The sequence below is a fragment of the Theropithecus gelada genome, chromosome 4 (genome assembly GCF_003255815.1).
Source record: "Theropithecus gelada isolate Dixy chromosome 4, Tgel_1.0, whole genome shotgun sequence".
Classification (NCBI taxonomy): domain Eukaryota; kingdom Metazoa; phylum Chordata; class Mammalia; order Primates; family Cercopithecidae; genus Theropithecus; species Theropithecus gelada.
In genome coordinates, this window is record NC_037671.1 from 147,251,928 (window position 1) to 147,273,370 (window position 21,443).

The 21,443-nt window shown below is 35.7% G+C and overlaps 1 protein-coding gene across 4 annotated transcripts in view; it reads left to right on the plus strand.

Moving 5' to 3' along the window:
- PKIB (cAMP-dependent protein kinase inhibitor beta) overlaps nt 1-21,443 on the plus strand; it is a 248,067-nt gene that overhangs the window by 149,031 nt on the left and 77,593 nt on the right. For all 4 annotated transcript variants that reach the window (XM_025381400.1, XM_025381403.1, XM_025381402.1 and 1 more), the window contains one exon: nt 5,829-5,913. In XM_025381400.1, the coding sequence (XP_025237185.1) occupies nt 5,829-5,913 (85 nt within the window). The remainder of the gene's footprint in view (nt 1-5,828; nt 5,914-21,443) is intronic.

A 21,443-nucleotide genomic window follows, 5' to 3' on the forward strand; every position in this document is an offset into this window, starting at 1 on the left:
TTCTAAACTCTGATTAACATTTGTCTCACCAAACTTTAACTTCTGTGAGTTTTAGTCCTAGCACTCTGCTCTTCTCTTTCTATAATTAATTTGTACACTTTTGTTGGCTTGTTTAAATGCATGGGTTAAAATGTATCACTTCTGAAGTTACTCCCTGATTTTGGTCAATTGATTGTATTTACTGTTTTTGATTGTATTTACTGGATTTGATCAATTGATTGTACTTACTGCTAATATTATTTCCCAGCTGCCTATTGGATAAGCTCTTCTTGGTTGAATTACTCTCACTGAATACCTGAATGCCTTAATTTGAACTCATCATGTTCCTTCCAACTTTTCTTACCAATTGTTCCTTTTCTGGATAATTCCTGGGGTATATTGGACTCTTTTTTCTCCCTACCCAAATCAACAATCAACCCTGGCATAAATTATGTTGACATCTTTCACATTTGTCAACTTTTAGTCACAAGCTAAAACACTTGGTTTATTACCCCAAATAGCCTTCATTCACTTTTCTTCAGTCTTGCAGACAGCTAATTGTTCTACATCCTTTCTTGACATAACATAGACACTTTCATGGTGATCACTCATTTACTGATAAAGAAACTTCTTTTTATAAAATATCATTAATTTCTCTCTGATTAGAAAGAACATGATTTAATTTATAAAGTATATAAAATACAGAAAATAAATAAGTTAATTAAAATCATACAAGATTTTAATTGTATATCATCTTACAGAAAACATTTACATTTTGTTATGTATGGGATTAACATATACACTTTTAAAAAACAAAATTGTGATTCTATTGTATATCAAGTGTATCCAGTTCTTTCATTTAACATTTATGAAATATTTGCCATGTCTTATGATTACATATTCTTTAAGACATGGTGAGTAGAATAGCATTACTTAAAGAGTAATACAGAGCAAAGTCTGAATCTCTCCAGTGGGCTTCTTAGCTATGTGATCTTGGGTAAGGTAGTGAATATTTTTGAGCTTCAGTTTTGTCATTTGCAAAATTGAGATCTTAATAGTTGTAATGAAGATTTAATGACATAGTGCATACAAAGTATGCCCTGCACATTAATAGCTAGACTACATGTTAGCTACAATTTCTGGTTTCTTATAGCTAGATACTATTTCTTCGTATGGCTACATCATACTTTATTGGACTGCACCCCCAGTTAGACTTATTGCTACTAATTCAATCTTAAACTTTTTGCCTGGCTTTCAGGATTCCTTATAACCTAGCCTGACCTGACTCACTACATTTTTCACAATTTAAATTCTCTCCTCTCTGTAACCAATTTCTTTCCAGTTGCTTGTGTTCAATATACTGACTTTCACCTTATCTCCCTTACTTGAGGTTACCTAGTGTTGTTTGTGTATACAGGAAACATTCCTGGGTAGAGGGGAAAGCTGATTCCATGGGGAACTCAGCAGCTGGAATGTGGCCTCAGAATCAGGCCAAATGAGGGCTCAGTGCAGGTTCTATATGCCCTGCAGCAACTCATAATTGGAAGGTTTCTGTTGAGGGCCATCAGCCACTGATAATCAGCTGGGGAAATGAATAGTTCAGTCTTGAAGGGGGCATCTGGTGGCACACCTCAATGTCCATTACACCTGCTTCATAATACTCTCTGTCTTTCATTGTACTTGAATAAGCCTTTTCTCAGCTGTATTACCCAGATAGAGCTATATGCTAGATGTCAAGGCTGAAATATTGAGTTGTGATACATAATGCAATATGCATTGCATTAACAGGAAAAATACTACAGGAGCCAACTGAAAGAGCTAATGATGACCCAATCTGGAACAATTTGCAGAGCATAATAAAGTACTATTGGATTATAATCCAAAGTATAAAATATTATATCCCCCATGAGTTCATATAATTATGAATAAATAATTGAATACATAAATAAATGAGAAGAAGAGATAAATCTCCTGTGTAGAAGAATTCCAAGTAATTTATGTAGATACAATATCCTCAAGGAGGTAGAAAATAACTCCTTTCTTCTTAATTGTGGGCTACACATAGTGACTTCTTTCCCAAAAATACTGTGGAAAGCAGCAAGAGGCAGACTAACTTTTCAGCGGAGAAACCTGACAAACACTATCTCATCAAGGTCAACATCGGTAGTGATGCCGTATTGATTTTACAGACCCTTGATATGATGTGATGAAAATGGCACTTTTCCTATGTGGTCTTCCTCCCAAAATCCCATAGCCACAGTCTAATCATGAGAAAAACACCAGGCAAATCCTAATTGAAAGACATTCTACAAAATATCTGTCAAACTATTAAGGTCATTAAAAACAAGGAAAGTCTAAGAAAATGTCACAGCAAAGAGGAAACATGATAACTAAATGTAATACGGTATCCTAAATGACGCTCTGAAATACCATGGGAGCATTAGATAAAAACTAAAGAGATAGGAAGTATGGGATTTAGTTGACAATAGCATATCAATGTTAGTTCATTAATTGTAATAAATGTACCATACTAATGTAAGATACTAATAATAGGGGAAACTGGGTATGGAACACTAGAGGAACTTTCTGTATTATCTTCAATTTTTTGTAAATCAAAACTATTGTAAACAATTATGTTAAAAAGAAATACTATTACCGTAGGACCCAGCAATTCCACTTCTGTGTATATGTCCAGAAGATTTGAAAGCAGGGTGTTGAGGGGATATTGGTCCACCCATGTTCATAGTAACATTATTTACAATATCCAAAAGGTGAAAGTAACTCAAGTGTCCATTGATGGATGAACACATAAACAAAATATGGTATGTACATTACAGTATTTTTATTTAAGGTTTTATTCACATAAACAAAATGTGGTATATACATTAGAGTATTTTTATTTAAGGCTTTATTCAGCCTAAAAAGGAAAGAAATTCTGACACATGTTGCCACATAGATAAACTTTGAGAACATTATGCTAAGTGAAATGAGCTAGTCACAAAAAGACAAATACTATATGATTCCACTTATAAAACTATCTAGATAGTAAAATTTATATAAACAGTAAGATGATGGTTATCAGGGTTTTTGGAAAGAGAAATGGAGGTGGTAGCTTAACGGGTATGAAGTTTCAGTTTTGCAAGACAAAGAAGTTGTGGATATTGGTTGTATAACAATATAAATATGATGAAGAATACTGAACTATATGCTTAAAAATGATTAAGATGATGAATTTTATTTGATTTTTAACAATAATTTTAAAAAGCACTATTAAAATTACCATTTTCAATCCATTAGCATGATGAAATCAATACTGCACAGATATGCTATATCTGTTTCTTTTCAGTTTATGATCCTCAGTGCCCTGTTTGGCCAATTACCCAGTGATCCAAAACAGTAAAGAGGTTAAGTAAGATAATCAGTATCATCCAAAAGTATTTGCAACCAATGCTCATCCAAAAGCCCATATAAAAGTTACCTGGAAACCAGCAGGATGGGATGCTCATGAGAACTCAGGGGTTGAAGGAGAGGAAAACATGGATTAGCAGCATTTTTTGTCATTTTTATGTCTAAAATAAAGACTTCCTTGAGCTGAGGTCACAGTGCTAATTATATATTAAGGAATATTTGGTTGATATCTTTTATTTCCTCTTTGGAAACAGAACAAACAAACATCCTATTGCACACACTCTACATTTCTTTCATTTAAAACTCTACAACACAATGACAGAGAATAGGGACATATTTTCTATTAGTGTCCAGTAATGTCTGGAGATATTAGCAGAGTTTGAAGAAGATGGCATTAATATCTGTGCTACATATGGCAGTTGAGTTATTTTAATTAAATGGCAGGTTCAGACAATTGAGATTTGTCACTGTTTTGAGCTCCCTTTCCTTTTTCCCACTCTTTTAGATTCAGAGTGTCTTTGACATCAAAGTATATTACAGTTTAATTCCTTTGGTGCTCTTTTTTGGGGGGTGTGGGGGAAGCCAAAACAAACTTCTTTCCAAAAGAAAGCTGTAAGACTTAAGAGTGTGATCACAGATACCTCTTGGCTCCCAATCTGAATTTAGTGTTAAACAAAAGAAGCAAGTTTATACTTTTGCAGATCTTCAGGGAGCATAATAACCGTATATTTGGAATTTCATTGTATGTGAACTTCCTTAAATCTCAGAACAACCTGGAGAGACAGATAGGATTAATATTATTATGCCATTTGGTGAGCAAAGGTCTGCCATTCACCTCCAGGAAAGGAGATGACTACTCAAAATCAACAGCTGATAAATAGATGAGTTGAAACTAGAACTACTAGAACTGAGTTCAGTTCTTCTGTCTTTATGTTTCAATGTCTTTACGACATTCTTTTGCTGGTGTATTTGTAAACTATGTGAGAAGCAAAGGAGAGAGTAATCAAACTATTTGAAAACTAAGAGTGGCTAATATAACGATGTTGACATTTGGGGAAAAAGATACTTTATTTGAGAATCATAGTGAAATATCTCCACCACATATAGTTCTTGGGTTTTATACAAATTGGAAGTTCAGTTCCTGTCCCAGTGTGAAAGGTGTGTGGAGAATGGATTGGAAGGGGAATGACTCAGGCCAGGGAGACTAGTGAGAGATGTCATAACCCCTGGAAGAATGGGTGGCATGGAAGAAGCTATGACTGGGGAGAGTTGAACTAGATTTGCCCATGCAAATGGAATTGGAAGGAAGAGTGACATGAAGAACATTAAGAGCCTGGAATAGATAGAATTTGATGGTTTATTAGAAAGGAGTAGGGAAGAAAAGACAGCAGACAACATTGATCCTCGAATACATAATATGCAACTAGACTCTTCCCTGCTCTGAATAACCCTAGTATACAAACAGAGGAATGTTGACATTACTGGCCCCACATTTAGAAAAAGAAACAGATGATCTTCATAAAATGAAAGAGACATGCCTCATTCATTTTTAACATCTAAGCATTTACTATGTGTCTGCTCAAATATGTAGACTGCCTGAGTGAAAGGGCATCTGGTTAACCCAGTGATCAACTGTGGCCACCTCCACAGAAGTATATATGTAAATGAAAAGAACTCGGTTGTTTTCCAACTATTTAAAGCTCATAACCAGTTTTTAAATGGTGACTTTTTTACATATAAATACCTAAAAGAATATGATCAGAAAAAAATTCAAGTGAATTTGCTACCTATTCATAGCAAAATGTTATATTGCCTCTTGGTGGTGAGGCAATATGCATAGACTGGATTTTATTGGATTCATTTCTCTCCAACAATTCCAATCACTAGATCTCATGATTAGGAAAACAATGTCCTTGCTCCTTGGTATTTAAATTCAAAGGTGAACGGTTGCAGGGATATATTGCTTTTTAAATCACACATTTGAGAAAGGCTATCATTCACCTAGTGAATCTATTTTCAATGGAAATTTGAAAATATATTTAAAAATCTTGCTTTCTTGTTGATTTTACTATTCAGTAAGAATGTCTCTGATTGTTCATGTTACACAGTTTTAGAGCAAAACACGAGAGAGACTGCTCAGAATACAATTGATGTGTTTGAATGGTGAACAAAATAATACAAAGAAATATATTCCTTATTTATCTGGGTGTATGGAGCTGCTTACTCAAGAAAATTTGTTCTGCTCTTGCTATCAGAGAAACTGAATAAAACAATTTGGGGAAAGGAATAAAAAAGACAGTGAATGTTGTTTTAAAAACATGTGACATTTGGTCACTAAATTAGATGTTTTTGTCTAAAGAACGACTTGTTCTTTTTTGCAAGAGACAAGAAACTAGAGATGTTTATCTTAATAAATCTTTTCCTGCCTTTGTTTCCTTCAGGAGTCATGCTATACTGAAAAGACACTCGATCAAGAGAACTCTGGGAGAAGCAGGAAACCCTGTGCCAGGGACGGGAAAGATAGGAGTAAGTACATTTTTGTTCCATTGATCTTGGAACATATGGAATAATATATTGAACATGTTCCTAAAAATATATTTGTTGCTATAAAGCCAGATGACAGCAAAGAAAATGTAAGGTGGGATATCTTCATTTTAGAAAACAATGTAGTTTAATGTAAGTTTGATAGAATATACTGTTAATTTCTAATTAATAGCGAACAATACATACTGGGACCTTGAGATACACATTTTCAACTCATGTCTGCCAGGGATAAGTGATTAGTAGAGGCTGAGCTTGGTTTGATATTTCCACTCTTAGCTGTGCCTATTTAAATTGTTCTCGTAGAGGCGGCTAGCCCATCAGAATGATATTTTGAAATTTATAGCCTTTAAAATAGAAGAGAAATTCATACTGCCTATCAGATCTTATAAACTGACTGCTTTTCTTATTACTACTCTCCTTAGAGACCATAGTAATAGAATTATAATTAGTACATACAATTAAATATTCTTGATGACTAAACCTCAAGTTAATACTTGTTTCAGAGACAGGTTTTTGTGTGCTGGTATCTCACAGATATCTGTCCTATCTATCTCCTATCTATCTATCTATCTATCTATCTATCTATCTATCTATCTACCTGCCTGCCTACCTACCTATCTATCTATCTATCATCTATCTATCTATCTATCTATCTATCTATCTATCTATCTATCTATCTAGGACAGATATCTGTATGTACTCGTACTTGCCTACATCAGTAGTGCATCCTTTGAAAACTGAAGCCACATTCATATTGCAGTCTTATTAGTATTTCATAAAATTGTTATCAGTTTGTACCACAGGAACAGAAAACCAAACACCACATGTTCTCACTCATAAGTAGGGGTTGAACACTGACAACACATGGACACAGAGGGAAATATCACACACCGGGGCCTATCAGGGGGTGTGGGGTAAGGGGAGGGATGACATTAGGAGAAATACCTAATGTAGATGGCGGGTTGATGGGTGCAGCAAACCACCACGGCACATGCATACCTGCACATTCTGTACATGTATTCCAGAACTTAAAGTATAACAAAAATAAATAAATAAATAAAAAATAAATATATAAATGTTATCAGTTTGGTAAAACTTGTATTTGAGGGCACCTGGATCCCTTAGTGCTACATTCTCCTACCCAGAGTGAGAACCTTGCTTCTCCACTGCAGCTTAGGTGACAGACCAAGAGAACCCAAGGTCAGCTGCAGCCTGAGGGGAGGCTCCAAAGTTCTTCTCCCCCTCTCATATTCCTACTAGAACACAACTCCAGGGGAGCAGGAAGGAGTGGAAGACATTACGTTTGGTTTAGGCTCATTGCCTAGTCTTCTTAAAACTAGTGTACAACTTTCCTATTAACCCTCCGTGATTTCGTTTAAACATTGACAATAGGTTCATTTCCATGGCTCACCAGAGCATTTTCACTTTGATGTGAAAATTTAAATTTATGTCAACATGTCTAAAAATAAATTTAAGAATAACATGTCCTAATTAAAATCTACTTTTATTATAAACTAATTTCACACAAATAATTTTACCCAAACCATTTATGTTTCTACATAAACCACTAGAATCTCCGTATGAGAACAAAATAAGTAGAATTATAAATACAAATTAATTTTATACTTAAGGAAAATTAAAACTAATATATAAAATAATTTATTAGGTCTATATTGCGGGCTGAGTATACAGTGATTTATAAGCATAATCTTATTTAATTCTCACAATAACTCTATGAGGAAGGTAAGGAGGCATGGTTATTTCTTGTGATACAAGCATACTTTGCCAAATGCACACATTTAGCAAGTGGGTGGTGAGTTAGGACTTGAGCCTAATTTTGTCGGATGCATAAGCCTATGTCCTTGACCAGCTTGAATAGAAATGTTTGGTGGGAGGTAAAGCACTATGTTTAAATGACTATAGTATCTTATTTTCATCAGCTGTTTATAATCAGTTACTAGAAATACACACTCTTAAGGAACAAATTATCCCTATACCCTATGAATTCTTTGAAAGAGAAAACATTTTTCTGATTTATTTATTAAGAAGCACAATACTAAAAAAGTAAAAGAAAAAAAACAAAACTAATAAAAGTATCACAAAAAAGAAAATCATAAAAATTCATTGAAATACTAGCTAAAGAATGTAGTTATCAATAAAATAGAATAATACAATACATGGTGTTTATTCTAGGTATGTGAAAGTGGTTCACAGGAAACTTATTAAAGTGATTTCATAATCTTAGACCAAAGAATAAAACCCCTATTTTAACTTCCAAATAGATTTCAAATGACCTTTGATAAAATGCAACCATATTTCTTTTAAGAAAATACACATACATGTAACGTAGTAATTTAGGAATAGAGAGATGTCATTAAAATACAAAAAAGTGATTTCAACAAAGCAGAAAAACCCTAGTAGCTTACTACATGACCAATTTCATCACTTATAGTTAATACCATTTAACAAATTTTAACCAATGCAATAAATGTTTTAAAAGACTAATATTTTCTGCATTTTTCCTATATATGCTAGGAACTGTTATAAATGCTTTACAAATATTAACTCATTTAATCCTCACAACAATCCTAGGACATACGGACTATTATCATTCTATTTTACAAATTGGGAAGCTGAGGCCAAGAGATGCTAAGTAACAAGGCCAAGATCATGAAGCTAATAAGTAGTAGAGCTGAATTAAAACTCATATGGTTTGACCCATGAGTCTTTAATCATAAATACCATGTTATGCTGCCTCTCAAAGGTGATAATTATTATAAAAAAGGTTACTTTTTTTTGCTAAAAATATATATTTTACTAAAAATCCCAAGAAAATTAACTGAAGAACCATTAGGGTAATGAACTTTGTTAAGTAACCCTACAAAAGATAAATGTGTAAAAATCAGTTGGTTTTTCTATGACAGCAGCAAATAAAAAACATTCAAAAAACTCATCATATCAATTAAATATTATATAGCTATGAATAAACTGTTAAATGTACAAGACTTAAATTAAGAAAATAATATCTATAGAGAAATACAAGATAAACAATTGGCTGTTAAGTGTGTTATGCAGAAAGAAAAATTAGCAGTAATGAAGGTTTATATTATATTCTTGGATGAGAATAATAGATGTTGAACAGATGTTAGCTTCCTCAAATTAATTTATAAAGTTAGTACAATTTCATTTAAAATCCCAAAAAGGACTTGGGAGAGAGCTTGGCAAAATGATTATTAAAATTCATCTGGAAGCATGGACAGTCTGGAAAATGTACATTTTTGAAAAAAGAAGAAAGATGAAACTTGCTATTTCCCTGTATTAAAGCATATTAAAAAGTTATAATTATTAAAACTGTGTGGTACTATTTACTAACATAGAAACTTAGAGAAGCCAAGTCAGTTTGAGAAAACCCCAAACAGATCAAAGCACATGTAAAAGTAATGCATAAGAAAAACCACATTTTATGTTGATGGAGAAAGTAGTGACTCTTCAAAAAGCACAACAACAATAATTAGTTAATATTAGGAAAACATGTAAATTTGGATATTTTATTTATACAATATACAAATAACTTGTCAGATTGATAAAAGCAGAACAAGCCGGGCGCGGTGGCTCAAGCCTGTAATCCCAGCACTTTGGGAGGCCGAGACGGGCGGATCACGAAGTCAGGAGATCGAGACCATCCTGGCTAACAAGGTGAAACCCCGTCTCTACTAAAAAATACAAAAAAAATTTAGCCGGGCGTGGTGGCGGCGCCTGTGCTCCCAGCTACTCGGGAGGCTGAGGCAGGAGAATGGCGGGAACCCGGGAGGCGGAGCTTGCAGTGAGCTGAGATCCGGCCACTGCAGTCCAGCCTGGGCGACAGAGCGAGACTCCGTCTCAAAAAAAAAAAAGCAGAACAACGACCGAGACATAACTGGAGGAAAATAGATTGGCAAATAATTTCATAACCTTGTCTAACATGACATTGAAGGCACAAATCATAACTGGAGATTGATAGACTTAATTGTAGATATATTAAAACTTCTGTACATATAAAACAAAGAAGAGACCCAAATAGCATGAACCTAATAAATGTTTGAAAATTGCTCTTCCTTAATTTTTTGAGGGGAAATGGAATTAATAAATCAGTAAGTCCTGACTAACATTCCAATATATTACTGTTTGACGGCTTAGTAAAGCAGAAATTGTTCTGGGATAGTACTAATTTGCTATTTTATCTCCTGAAGGCACACAGCATCACAGAAGTTTTTGCGTGAAGAATATATAGTATGTCTTAGTTAAAAATAAAGATGAAGGCCGGGCACGGTGGCTCATGCCTGTAATCCCAGCACTTTGGGAGGCCGAGGCAAGTGGATCACAAGGTCAGGAGATCGAGACCATTCTGGCTAACACAATGAAACCCTGTCTTTACTAAAAATACAAAAACTTAGCTGGGCACGGTGGCGGGTACCTGTAGTCCCAGCTACTTGGGAGGCTGAGGCAGGAGAATGGCATGAACCCAGGATGTGGAGCTTGCAGTGAATGGAGATCACGTCACTGCACTCCAGCCTGGGTTACAGAGTGAGACTCTATCTCAAAAAATAATAAATAAATAAGTAAATAAAGATGAAGTTCTAGAAAAGACCAGTGATAATATGGAAAGTTGAATTGTTCCACCTAAAAAGATCAATTAATTTGGCTTAGAGTATCCAAGAGAGTAGAGGATTTCAACCAGACAGTTTTATAATTCTTACATGTGCCAGGGCATTTTATTTCAGTAGAAATTATTTGCAACCACCTTGAGTAATCTCCGAATTAAGATAACATGCTAAAATAAGTTATCTCTAATAAAAATGAAATAATTCAATTTCTGTCTTGAGCTATAGGGTAGATAACTACAGAGTAGTGACACAATGATAAAATTTGGAGAGAAATGTTTCCTGTTTTATTGAAGTTGATGATACAAGAAACATTGTTTGTCTCCTTCTAGAGTACCTCTGCTCCTTCAATGCTGGGAACTCAGAGGAAGTATGAAAGGAAAATGTATTATAATTAATGACTAATAATTTTTTTAAAGTTTTAATTTAGGTAAAATAGTCAAGGTTATACCAGCCAGTACTATAACAATCAATTAACACTAACAAAATAGCAATTTCTGTCCCAGGCTGTATTAGCATTATTGCTAGACTCTGAGCTCCAAATATATGCTCATGGGAAAGAGTAACCAGTGTACCCGTGAACTTCCTAGTCTGTTCACATCCAGTCCCTATCCATGATTCTGGCCAATGCATTGACTCCTGTTCACTGCTAATCCTCCTGAGAGCACTCACTCTGCTTCATGTCCTCTCGCTAGCAGTCTTTCAGCTGACAGGGAATCTGTTCCCCTACCTGTGTCACCCTTTTGTTTCAGGGCTCAAATTGCCCGAAGTTCTGCTTTTAGCCATTCATCTGTTGCCTTCTAACCCTGACTGTTGTCCCTGTATTGAGTTTGGTACCTCAACTCTTTTTATCCATTCACCTTAAAGAGTTATTTTCCCTCACTTACACAAGGACTGGGACTGTTAATAAGTGGCTTTTTGCCAGGCAGGTCTTGGTCCTAAGGATTTGGCTAACAGCTATCATCATAGTCCTTCCTATAAGAATTTTTACGCATTCATGAAGTTATATCCCTGGCAGATTCATCCTGCTGGCTCAGGAGACATGCCTAGAAGTGCCTGAAACCATAAAAAGACTACAGAATAGACCTTAACTCTAATACCCTTACTAAATAAACATTGATTTTTAAACATGTATCTTTATTTGTCCATAAATCTACATTTAGTACATATATTATTTGACCACCACCAGAAAAAAGTCTGAAAGTAGTCAAATGAACTGTGTAAAATGTTTTCTTCTTCACTTAGGTAATAAAAGCAAAAGAGAAACCTAGCCATTTTGTTTTAAGCACGACTAACCAAATCAAACAAGCATAACCCTAAACATAAAGAATAAACCTTGTTACTGTTCGTGCTAGCCAGACTGTCACTTTTTGAAGACTGTCCAAACACTGTAAGCAGTGAATTCTGGAGAGGAAATGGAAAGCAAAACAAAACAACCAACAAACAAAGGAGCAGAACACACAGACACCCTTGTCAAGGAGAGTAAAGGGAATATATACAAAGAATGAAGGTGGTCGTTAACAGATTAACACTAATTCTTAGTGATCAAAGTAATTGTCAATTAATGTTTGCAATGTGCCAAACTCATTTTCTCATTTCTTCATTCAGTAAGTGTTCTTTGAGCATTTACCCCATTTACCCTGTGCCCTGCACTGTTGTGAGCTGTGGGAATCGGAGCTAAAGACACTGCAATTCTCCAGAGTCTGTGAATCACTAGCATGGAAATTCTGAACTAGAGAAAAATTGACTAGAGGAGTGTGAGGAGACCCAAAAGGTGTTATATCAGGAGTGGCTGATGATTTACTTTGTGGAGGTCCTAGAGAAGATGTGCTAACTTTCTTCAATTATGCCAGAAATATCATGTCAAAAAAATCTGTGTGATTGAGAAGGCAAAACTAGATTTGAGTGGATGGAATTAGAGGAGAAAACCTTTTTGCTTAATCAAGGAAAAGGCTGTCTGAAATTATAACAAGCTACCTCTGATAACTGAGTTGGTTGATCACAAGTGGGAGGATAAGGGGTTGGTGTTGGCGGTGGGTAATTAATTCATCTCCAAAGACAAAAATTCTAGGGTCTGTTGTTGAAATCATTGATGTGGGCAGGGTTCCTCTGAAGACAATACAGTAAGGGACTATACAAGGCTGCTTTTAAGTTAGACCTACCAGCTTTGTCATTTACTCTTAGGCTTTGACCAAATCTCTCATCTCTGATCCTTAGTGACTACATCAGAGAAAAGGAGATAGTACATGTCACAGGACTGCAGTGAGAAGAGAAAAAAATGAGTGTAAATGAACTAATTCAAAATGATTGCTATATAGTGGGCACTCAATAGATGGTACTCAATACATGGGAACTAGAATGTCATCTTGGGAAACACTTGGACTCCCTTAAACAATCCAGAAGGTTAAAATGACACCCACTAAGGTAAAAAGTTCCTCTCTTTGGCCGGGCGCAGTGGCTCACGCCTGTAATCCCAGTACTTTGGGAGGTTGAGGTGGGCGAATCACGAGGTCAGGAAATCGAGACCATCCTGGCTAACATGGTGAAACCCCGTCTTTACTAAAAATACAAAAAATTAGCCGGGCGTGGTGGCGGGCGCCTGTAGTCCCAGCTACTCGGGAGGCTGAGGCAGGAGAATGGCGTGAACCCGGGAGGCAGAGCTTGCAGTGAGCCGAGATCACGCCACTGCACTCTAGTCTGGGAGACAGAGCGAGACTCTACCTCGCAAAAAAAAAAAAAAAAAAAAAAAAAAAAAAAAAATTCCTCTCTTCTTATTTGGGATTCATAAAAACAAAATGTTTCTAAAATGTACAGTGAGAAATATTAAACATATACAACATTAGAAAAGCTGCCAAGACAATTGTTCTACTTTGTTACCATTTCCTTATTATTTACCTATTCTTAGTTGCTGGAAAGATTTTTTTAGCTCAATTTCTACTTTGTATTATTCTAAGAGACCTGTACTGTCAACTTCAGTTTGTCATATCAAAGGAGATCTTCGACAACATGTTGTGTTACATGTTCAAAGAGAGCCTGCTCATGCAAGTTGGATGAGTTTGAAAGTTGCTAGGGTTTAGTTCTAAGTATCTGTGTTGTAATCAATTCCTATTTTTCAATCATGTTGTTAGTATCAACTGTTCCATAATTAGAACTAGCCAGTAAAAAGTTCAAAAGGACTCAGGTGGTGAACTACATTGAGATTATGCCAACATGAGACACATAAAGCAGTTAGTGATTGCCTGTGAGAACATTAACTCAATGGACTGCGGTTCACTTCTCACATGCTTACCAGCTGCAATAATGAATATTTAAATAAATAAATATTTCAATACTCTGGGCTCACTTTTCCAGGCCTATCTTTGATTAGTTTCACCTTCTCTTTGTTTTCATAGTCTGTGTTCTGTTTTTTGTTCATGTAATTCATATTATATGAATATGAATTCAAATAATGAGACATTTAAATAATGAAGAACAAAGAATAAAATCAATTTCCCACCTCCCAGAATTGACTCATTTTATTTTATAATGTCTGCTTAAAACCTCCTTTATAAAGAAATAAAATGCAACAGTTAAGTCTCCTCTCAGAAACTCCTATGAATTAGTGTGCATTGTTTCAGTCTATTTTATATTTTCACTCATCTATTTATACAACCATTCCAATATTTAGTCTTGATCTGTGTTTTTTAACTTACAAAAATAATATCACACGTCTTTCCAAAACATTGTTTTTGAAATATATACAGATATATATGTAGTTCTAACTCTGTTCTCCCTGTGAAATGTATATTTCACTTGGTAAATGAAACACTTCATTTGCTATTCACATCTAGTGGCCTTCCCTACTCCTAAATTGGGCCCATGGATAGCAGAACGTTATTGCCAGAAAAGTTAGAAGAAAACATCATTCTAATTTATGGCTTTATATATTACCAACACTGGGAACTTTTGAAAATGGCAAAAGCTAAAATGGAGGGGAAGTCAGGAAAATATGGTTTCCCAGGCAAACCACAGTGAAGGATCAGACTGTGTATGAAGAAAACAAAGCTATGAGAGGTGATGTGACTTTCTGGTGTTAAAGCCAAATAATCAGCAGGCCACTCATGTAGGGTTGTTTCTGTTTCCAGAGCGCTTATACAAGCCACACCAAAAGTTAACTTCGAGGCATTCCCTGTCATCACTGATATATATATATATATATTTTGAGATAGAGTCTCACTCTGTCACCCAGGATGGAGTGCAATGGCACAATCTTAGCTCACTGTAACCTCCACTGCCTGGGTTCAAGTGATTCTCCTGCCTCAGCCTCCTGAGTAGCTGGGACTACAGGCCCATGCCATCACACCCAGCTACTTTTTTATTTTTAGTAGACACCGGGTTTCACCATGTTGGCCAGGCTGGTCTCAAACTCCTGACCTCAGATGATCCGCCCACCTCAGCCTCCCAAAGTGCTGGGATTAGAGGTCTGAGCCACCCGGCTGTTACTGATGAATTTTGAATTGAGCTTCAGCCAATCACAGACACCAGATAGCTGATTGGTTATATAACAAGAGACCTCCCATTGAACCGTACACAAATAAGGGAAATGCATAACTATAGTGAATCAAGTAATTTTTTACTTTATTTCCATGTTCAGACTGTAAAAGCCCACTGCTTAGGCTGCTAGAGCAGAACTCTGTGACAGTTTTGAGTGCTGTCTGATTCATTATTCATTATTTGCTTAAATAAGCTGTTAAATTTATTTTGTCTAAAGTTGTTCTTTTAACGCTGGGTTACATAGCTAGTTAATGACCATCCTTGAAATATCCAGCCCAAATCTCAAAATCAAAATATTGCATGGGGCAAGAGATAGAAAGCTTTTCTAGTTCATTGTTTGTTATTATGGTGTTTATGTTTAGAAAACACACAGACAGCTAAGATAATGCAGTCTTAGAGCCACCTCATTAGAAAAATGAAGTCTGATACCTTGCTTTCACAATGGCTGGTAAGAGTATAGGCTTTTTTGTTTGTTTGTTTGTTTGTTTTGAGACAGTCTCACTTTGTTGCCCAGGCTGAAGTGCAGTGGCACGATCTCGGCTCACTGCAATCTCCACCTCCCAGGTTCACGCTATTTTCCTGCCTCAGCCTCCGAAGTAGCTGGGACTACAGGCGCCCGCCACCATGCCTGGCTAATTTTTTTTGTATTTTTAGTAGAGACGGGGTTTCACCGTGTTAGCCAGGATGGTCTCGATCTTCTGATCTTGTGATCCCCCCGCCTCGGCCTCCCAAAGTGCTGGGATTACAGGCGTGAGCCGCTGCGCCCGGCCAAGAGTGTAGTTTTAATCTATCATTGTTTCCTTGCGCTTGCTATCTCATATACCAGGTAAAGCTATTTGCTCCCTCTTCTCACTCTGTCTCATTTGTCCCCTTAGGTAGGAGAATCTGGTCTGGAAAATCAGGTGTCACTGATGATCAGACATCATCTCTTTTCTAGTTACTGTCAGCTTAGTTTTGTCCCACAATTGTCTTGATTTCCGGCTAGTGAATGAGTGTTACATATCTTTAAGGTTTGGGTGTGCCAATGTACTGGAGACAGAAAATTGACTCACTAATTAAACCATAGCTTGAAACTTGCATGTTCAATATAGACCTGTAATTTCCTTCACCTAGGCTTGGTCTCAGGTATTCTTCATAGTAAATGTTATATTGCTATTGTATCACTATGATTCATGGTGTTAGGACACCAAATTCCTTATTACATCTTTATTTTAAACTTCTAAACTAGTATAGCTCCTAGGATTAAAAGGATTGCAGATTTTTAATTTTTTTAAAAAAGAGGCAGTGTTTAGATATACTTGGTAGGGGAGAGAGCAAGCATTAGGAAAAATGAATAAATTAAAGCTATACTGTTACCAGCCATTTTGAAGGCAAGGCAAAGCTTTTTCATTTTTCTAATGAGGCAGCTCGAAGAATGCATTATCTTAGTTCTCTACATGTTTTCTAAATGTAAGAAGCAGCATAAGAAACAGAACAAAGGAGTAGAGAGCTTTCTGTTTCTTCCTCATTCAATTGTTTGATTTTGAGATTTGAGCTAGGTATTTCAAGGACTGCCATTAACCAGCTATGTAACCTGGTGTTAACTAGTAAGTTTTACTCACTTCAAATTTGTTGTTGTTTCTCCAAAACGTTTTACACATTTATAAGATAAATAAAATCAGCATTCTTAGAAGGCAGCTATGATCACCACTCTACCACCAATGTCACTAAAATCAGTATTCTTGACTACCTGCTGGAAATAAAAACGTAATTGCTAAAATACTCATTATAAATTAAGTGATACATTACAAGTAAAGATCTATCATGTGTTAAGTTTCAAGTTTCACCTAATGTTCTTAATAAAATAATGGTAATTTGAATTCTCTACAAATATGTTCAGCCTATAATATTCTGATTTACAGATGCTTGAGAACACATAATATTTTCTATTAACTTAATGTCAAACTATTATCCTACCTTGCAAATAGCATAGAAATTTTAACTATAGTCATTAAAAAAATCAAATTTCATTGGAAGGGAAGTGTAAATGTATGCTTTTTTAAAAACACATTAAAAGTTTGAGGTTATAACTTTCATAAAGATAAAATCACTATTTAAAAGCTGCACATACACTGATTATTATTGTTTGTTTGTCTTAGAAGATGTATCTTTAAATTGCTGGAAGACATCATGAATATTTTCATTGCTAATTATTGTTTAAAGCCTTTAGTATACGTCAGTTCTTTTTGTATGGGTATGGTTGCTGTAGAGCGGCTTAATAAAAAACAATGCTTTATATCAGTGAAAGCTCTTCTTTGGTTTAATTTGGGTTGTGGTTATATTGTTTTTTCATATCATGTGAGCTGACTGCAAGGGGTTAACCCAAAATGAGCCACTTCACTTAAAATTATTCTATGTGTTAGTTTGTGAATTCTGTTGTCAGTATTTAAATGTATATCATAGTTTAATCATATCACATAAAGTTGTGATTTCAGAAATACTTTATATTTCTTTTGCTGCTTTTGCTTGTGACAATTGACTAGGCCACCACATAGAATTTCTTAGTCTTTTTAACACTATGTGAACGTTTGAACTGACCAGAAAATTTTATGGAAAGAGCACGAGACAATGGAAGTCAAATCTCTATTCTATACCTTGTTTTGCCCCTTTCTGGCTGCAGGAGCCTCAGAAGTCATTCAGAGATGCTGCAAAGTTCAGGGGATCAAACCATTGACTGCTGAATTTGAGTCTTACTTTTGTCATTTATTATTAGCTGTGTGATTGCTGGTAAATTACTTAATCTCTCTGTCTCTGTGTTTTCATTTGTAAATGGTATTAATATTAGTGCCTCTCCCCCAGGGTTATTAAGAAGATTAAAGCAGTTGATATTTGTAAAGTACTTGGAATATTGCCTGTACAGTTAATTGTTTAATAACATTTTAATGTGATGTGAACTCATCAGATCTGATGTCTACAAACAGTACTTTGAGTCTGAGAATTGTATCATTTTAAGTGTTTCTTGCTTTTGCTTTCAATACATCTTGAAATTATTAGACTGATGAAAACATTGTTTCTATGTGGAGTATTAATGATTATACAGCTAATACTGATGTTTTTTTGTCATTTGTTTTAAATCAAGGCATATTTGCAGAAATAAAGGACTGCTTTAAAAATTAAGCAAAATATTCATATATCTTAGAGTTGTATGGACTGTGACAGTTCCTGTAACTGGGTTTGGGACTTGTTTCTGCATTAGGTACACATTTTGTTTACCTGCTAAAGGGTTAATGTCATTTATTTTATTTTTCAACTTTTGTCTTTATAACTGTGTTATTAGATGGCAGACTGTTTGGAAAGCTGAATTTGATTATTGCTTTTCAGTTCTATATTGCCAGTGAAAATATTCTGCTGTTTATCACTTTTCTTTAGTACAGGTTGTTACATGACTTCTATCTTTTACAGTTATCATACACACATAACTCTTTCTTAAATAATCCACAATCTGTTTTAATTATGCTTGAAACCTGTTAAGTTGGAATATTTTATAGGACAAAGAGTAGTGTAACATTGTTAGTATAAGAATTGGTGGTAGAGGATAGGGTTAGTTTGTTTTTTAATGACAGGGCATGGTCTCCAGTGTGAAAGAGGTCATTGGAATTGGAACTTGATTCCACTGATGGGAGAAAGTCCAGCCGAGTTAGTAGGCTCATTATCTGGAGAGAATAATGATGTCAACAGGAGGCGGTCCTGGCAGATAGGGGGTCGGAGTCCACTAGGACCAGCAAGGTGCAGCAGATGGTGTCCCAGCAGGTGGGTGGGCTGTGGTGACACAGAGTCTGGAAGCAGACAATATCCAGGCAGATAAACAGATAGATCTGTTCACAGACTGTGGATCCCATGGATTGGGGCTGAGGCTGGGGCCTGAAATACAGGCCCTGGGAAACCTGGATAGACTAGCACAGAGGCCAATCTTGGAGGGAGTAGTGAACTACATAGGGCATTAAAGCAGAGACTCTGTTATGTGGCGCCACAAGTTAAAGGATACTTGTGATATCCTCAGCTTTGGGGGTTATATGGATTGGAATGATACTGGAGCTGGAAGCCAGGAAGGTCTTTAAAGATGCTGACTTCCATATTCCTTAGTGCAGACTCATGTGACTGTCACCTTTTGAAAACTGAAAAACTCAAGTGTGTTAATACAAAATTGTGCTTTACTTTATTACTGATGAGGAGATTAAAAAGTAACTTTGATACAATCAGCCTTGCCTTTTTTTTTTTTCAAAGGCTGTCGTAACCTTCAGATGAGACTTCCTGCAGTTGAAACTGCTCACATGGGGACTAGGTGAAGTGAAACATGCAATATGGAGGGGTTATTATTCCTTATTCTGCTTAGATTTATCCTTAGGAAGAGGTTATCTATCTAAGAAGAAAGTATAAAATGAAAGAATTAGGAAGTAGGTCTTTGTTTTTGACTGAAGCTTGCTTGTAATAGAAGAGAAAAGTATGTGGAAGTTGCTGAAATTAATTTCCTTACAATAATATGAGTGTTAACTGGCTTTTTCCATGACAATCATTTGGGGGAATATCAGCCCCAGTTACATTATTTGGGAATGCCCTACGTCAAACCAGGGACTTCACTTCTAAGAACTAAGAAAAAATTGAACATTGACTCTTTTGCTTGAGTCTTAGCATTTAACAACCTTCTATTATTGATCTTAGACTTTATGTGTACCCATATATTTGTAATCAAAGAAAAACGAAACCCTTAAAACAAAATCCAAGCATTCTCATGCTTTACATTTTGAAATTAAATCTCTAGTTGATGTCCACTTTTAAAAAATCTAAGTTACTATGAAGTTTCAAAGTGCTATCATTGTTTTTCCAAGTACTATTTTCTATAGAGGAAAAAAAATCCATGTTTCTTTTTATTAGATTTTCTTTACATTAGATTTTCTTTACAATGGTGAATCTTGTCTAGAGAAACAATGCATTCATTTATTAAATAGAAGTTAATTTAAGCAATTAAAATAAAATAAATGTTTCTGCCGTAAAACCTAGCTTCAAATTCTCACCTGTGTGACTTTGGGGCAAGTAGTTTGTTATGCTGGGTTTTAGTTTTGTATCTCAATTTACACCTTCTTCATAGAAATACTGTATTTCTAGTACACCTTTGGGAATCAGGATGAATGACAAAGCTTTCTTTTTTTTAATGGAATTTTTCTTACTGAAAGTCATTTTAGTATGTTCCACTTTTACATGCCCTCACTAGCTATATGCAATTGTATCCGTCAGGCTTCCACCAGAGAAACAGAGGAGAAACAGAGAAACAGAACCACTAGGAGATATACATTAAGAAACTCATTGCAAGGAATGGGCTTAAAGATTCTATACACTGGCAGAAGGGTAGGGTGGAAACTCTGGGGCAAGAGTTTAAGTTTCAGTCCACAGGTAGAATTTATTTTTCCTCAGGAAAACCTCAGTTCTGCTCTTAGGCCCTTTCAGATGATTGAATCTGGACCACTGAGATATTGAGGATAATCTTCCTCACTTAAAGTCAATTGATTGCAGATATTAGTCACATTTATAAAATTCCTTCACAGAAACACCTAGATGAGTGTCTGATTGATTAACTGGGGACTACAGCCTAGTCAGGTTGACGCATGAAGATGATCACTACATCACAGTCCATACTTTGTCAGCTTTAGACTCAGGCACATTTCCTGAAACCATATTTAATCTCAAAATAAAGAACATAGCAAAGTTACTCTTCCACCTAATGCGATACAGCTATCCTGAAGCATGTTTTCCAACCCAAAACATGGTAACCCTTTCCCTACAAGAGGATTCAATGTCATTCACTGTTCTCCTTGACATTCTGTAACTTAAACATTGTAATGTAAAGTTAGCTATTATTAATATATTTTATGTTAGATCATAATCACTTAAAAGAGGGAAAGAAAGCAAAAATCTTAAATATATGTGCACACACATTTCTAACAAAATAAGGGATACTTAAAAATTACTGTCCTTGCTTCTACAACTGGCCATGTCATAAATGGTCAATGCTGGTATTTATGATTCCCTTCTTCCGTTACCCATTTCATAATTCTCTGCTCTTAAGCAGGCACCTCAGCTGGTTATGGTTCTTAGCCTGGCGGGGTGACCCAAACCTTCATTCCTGAAGGGGCTGGGCCATTAGCAGTCCTGCCTGAATTGAAATATTGTGGTTTTCTATTGGTTTTCTTCACAGAATGTGGTAGTAATAAGAGATGCCCTAAGGGATCTCCTGTGTTTCAGACATGCTCATCCTTACCTCCATTGCGTGGTATAGCCCAATTTCCCCTTGGTAATCAGGATTCA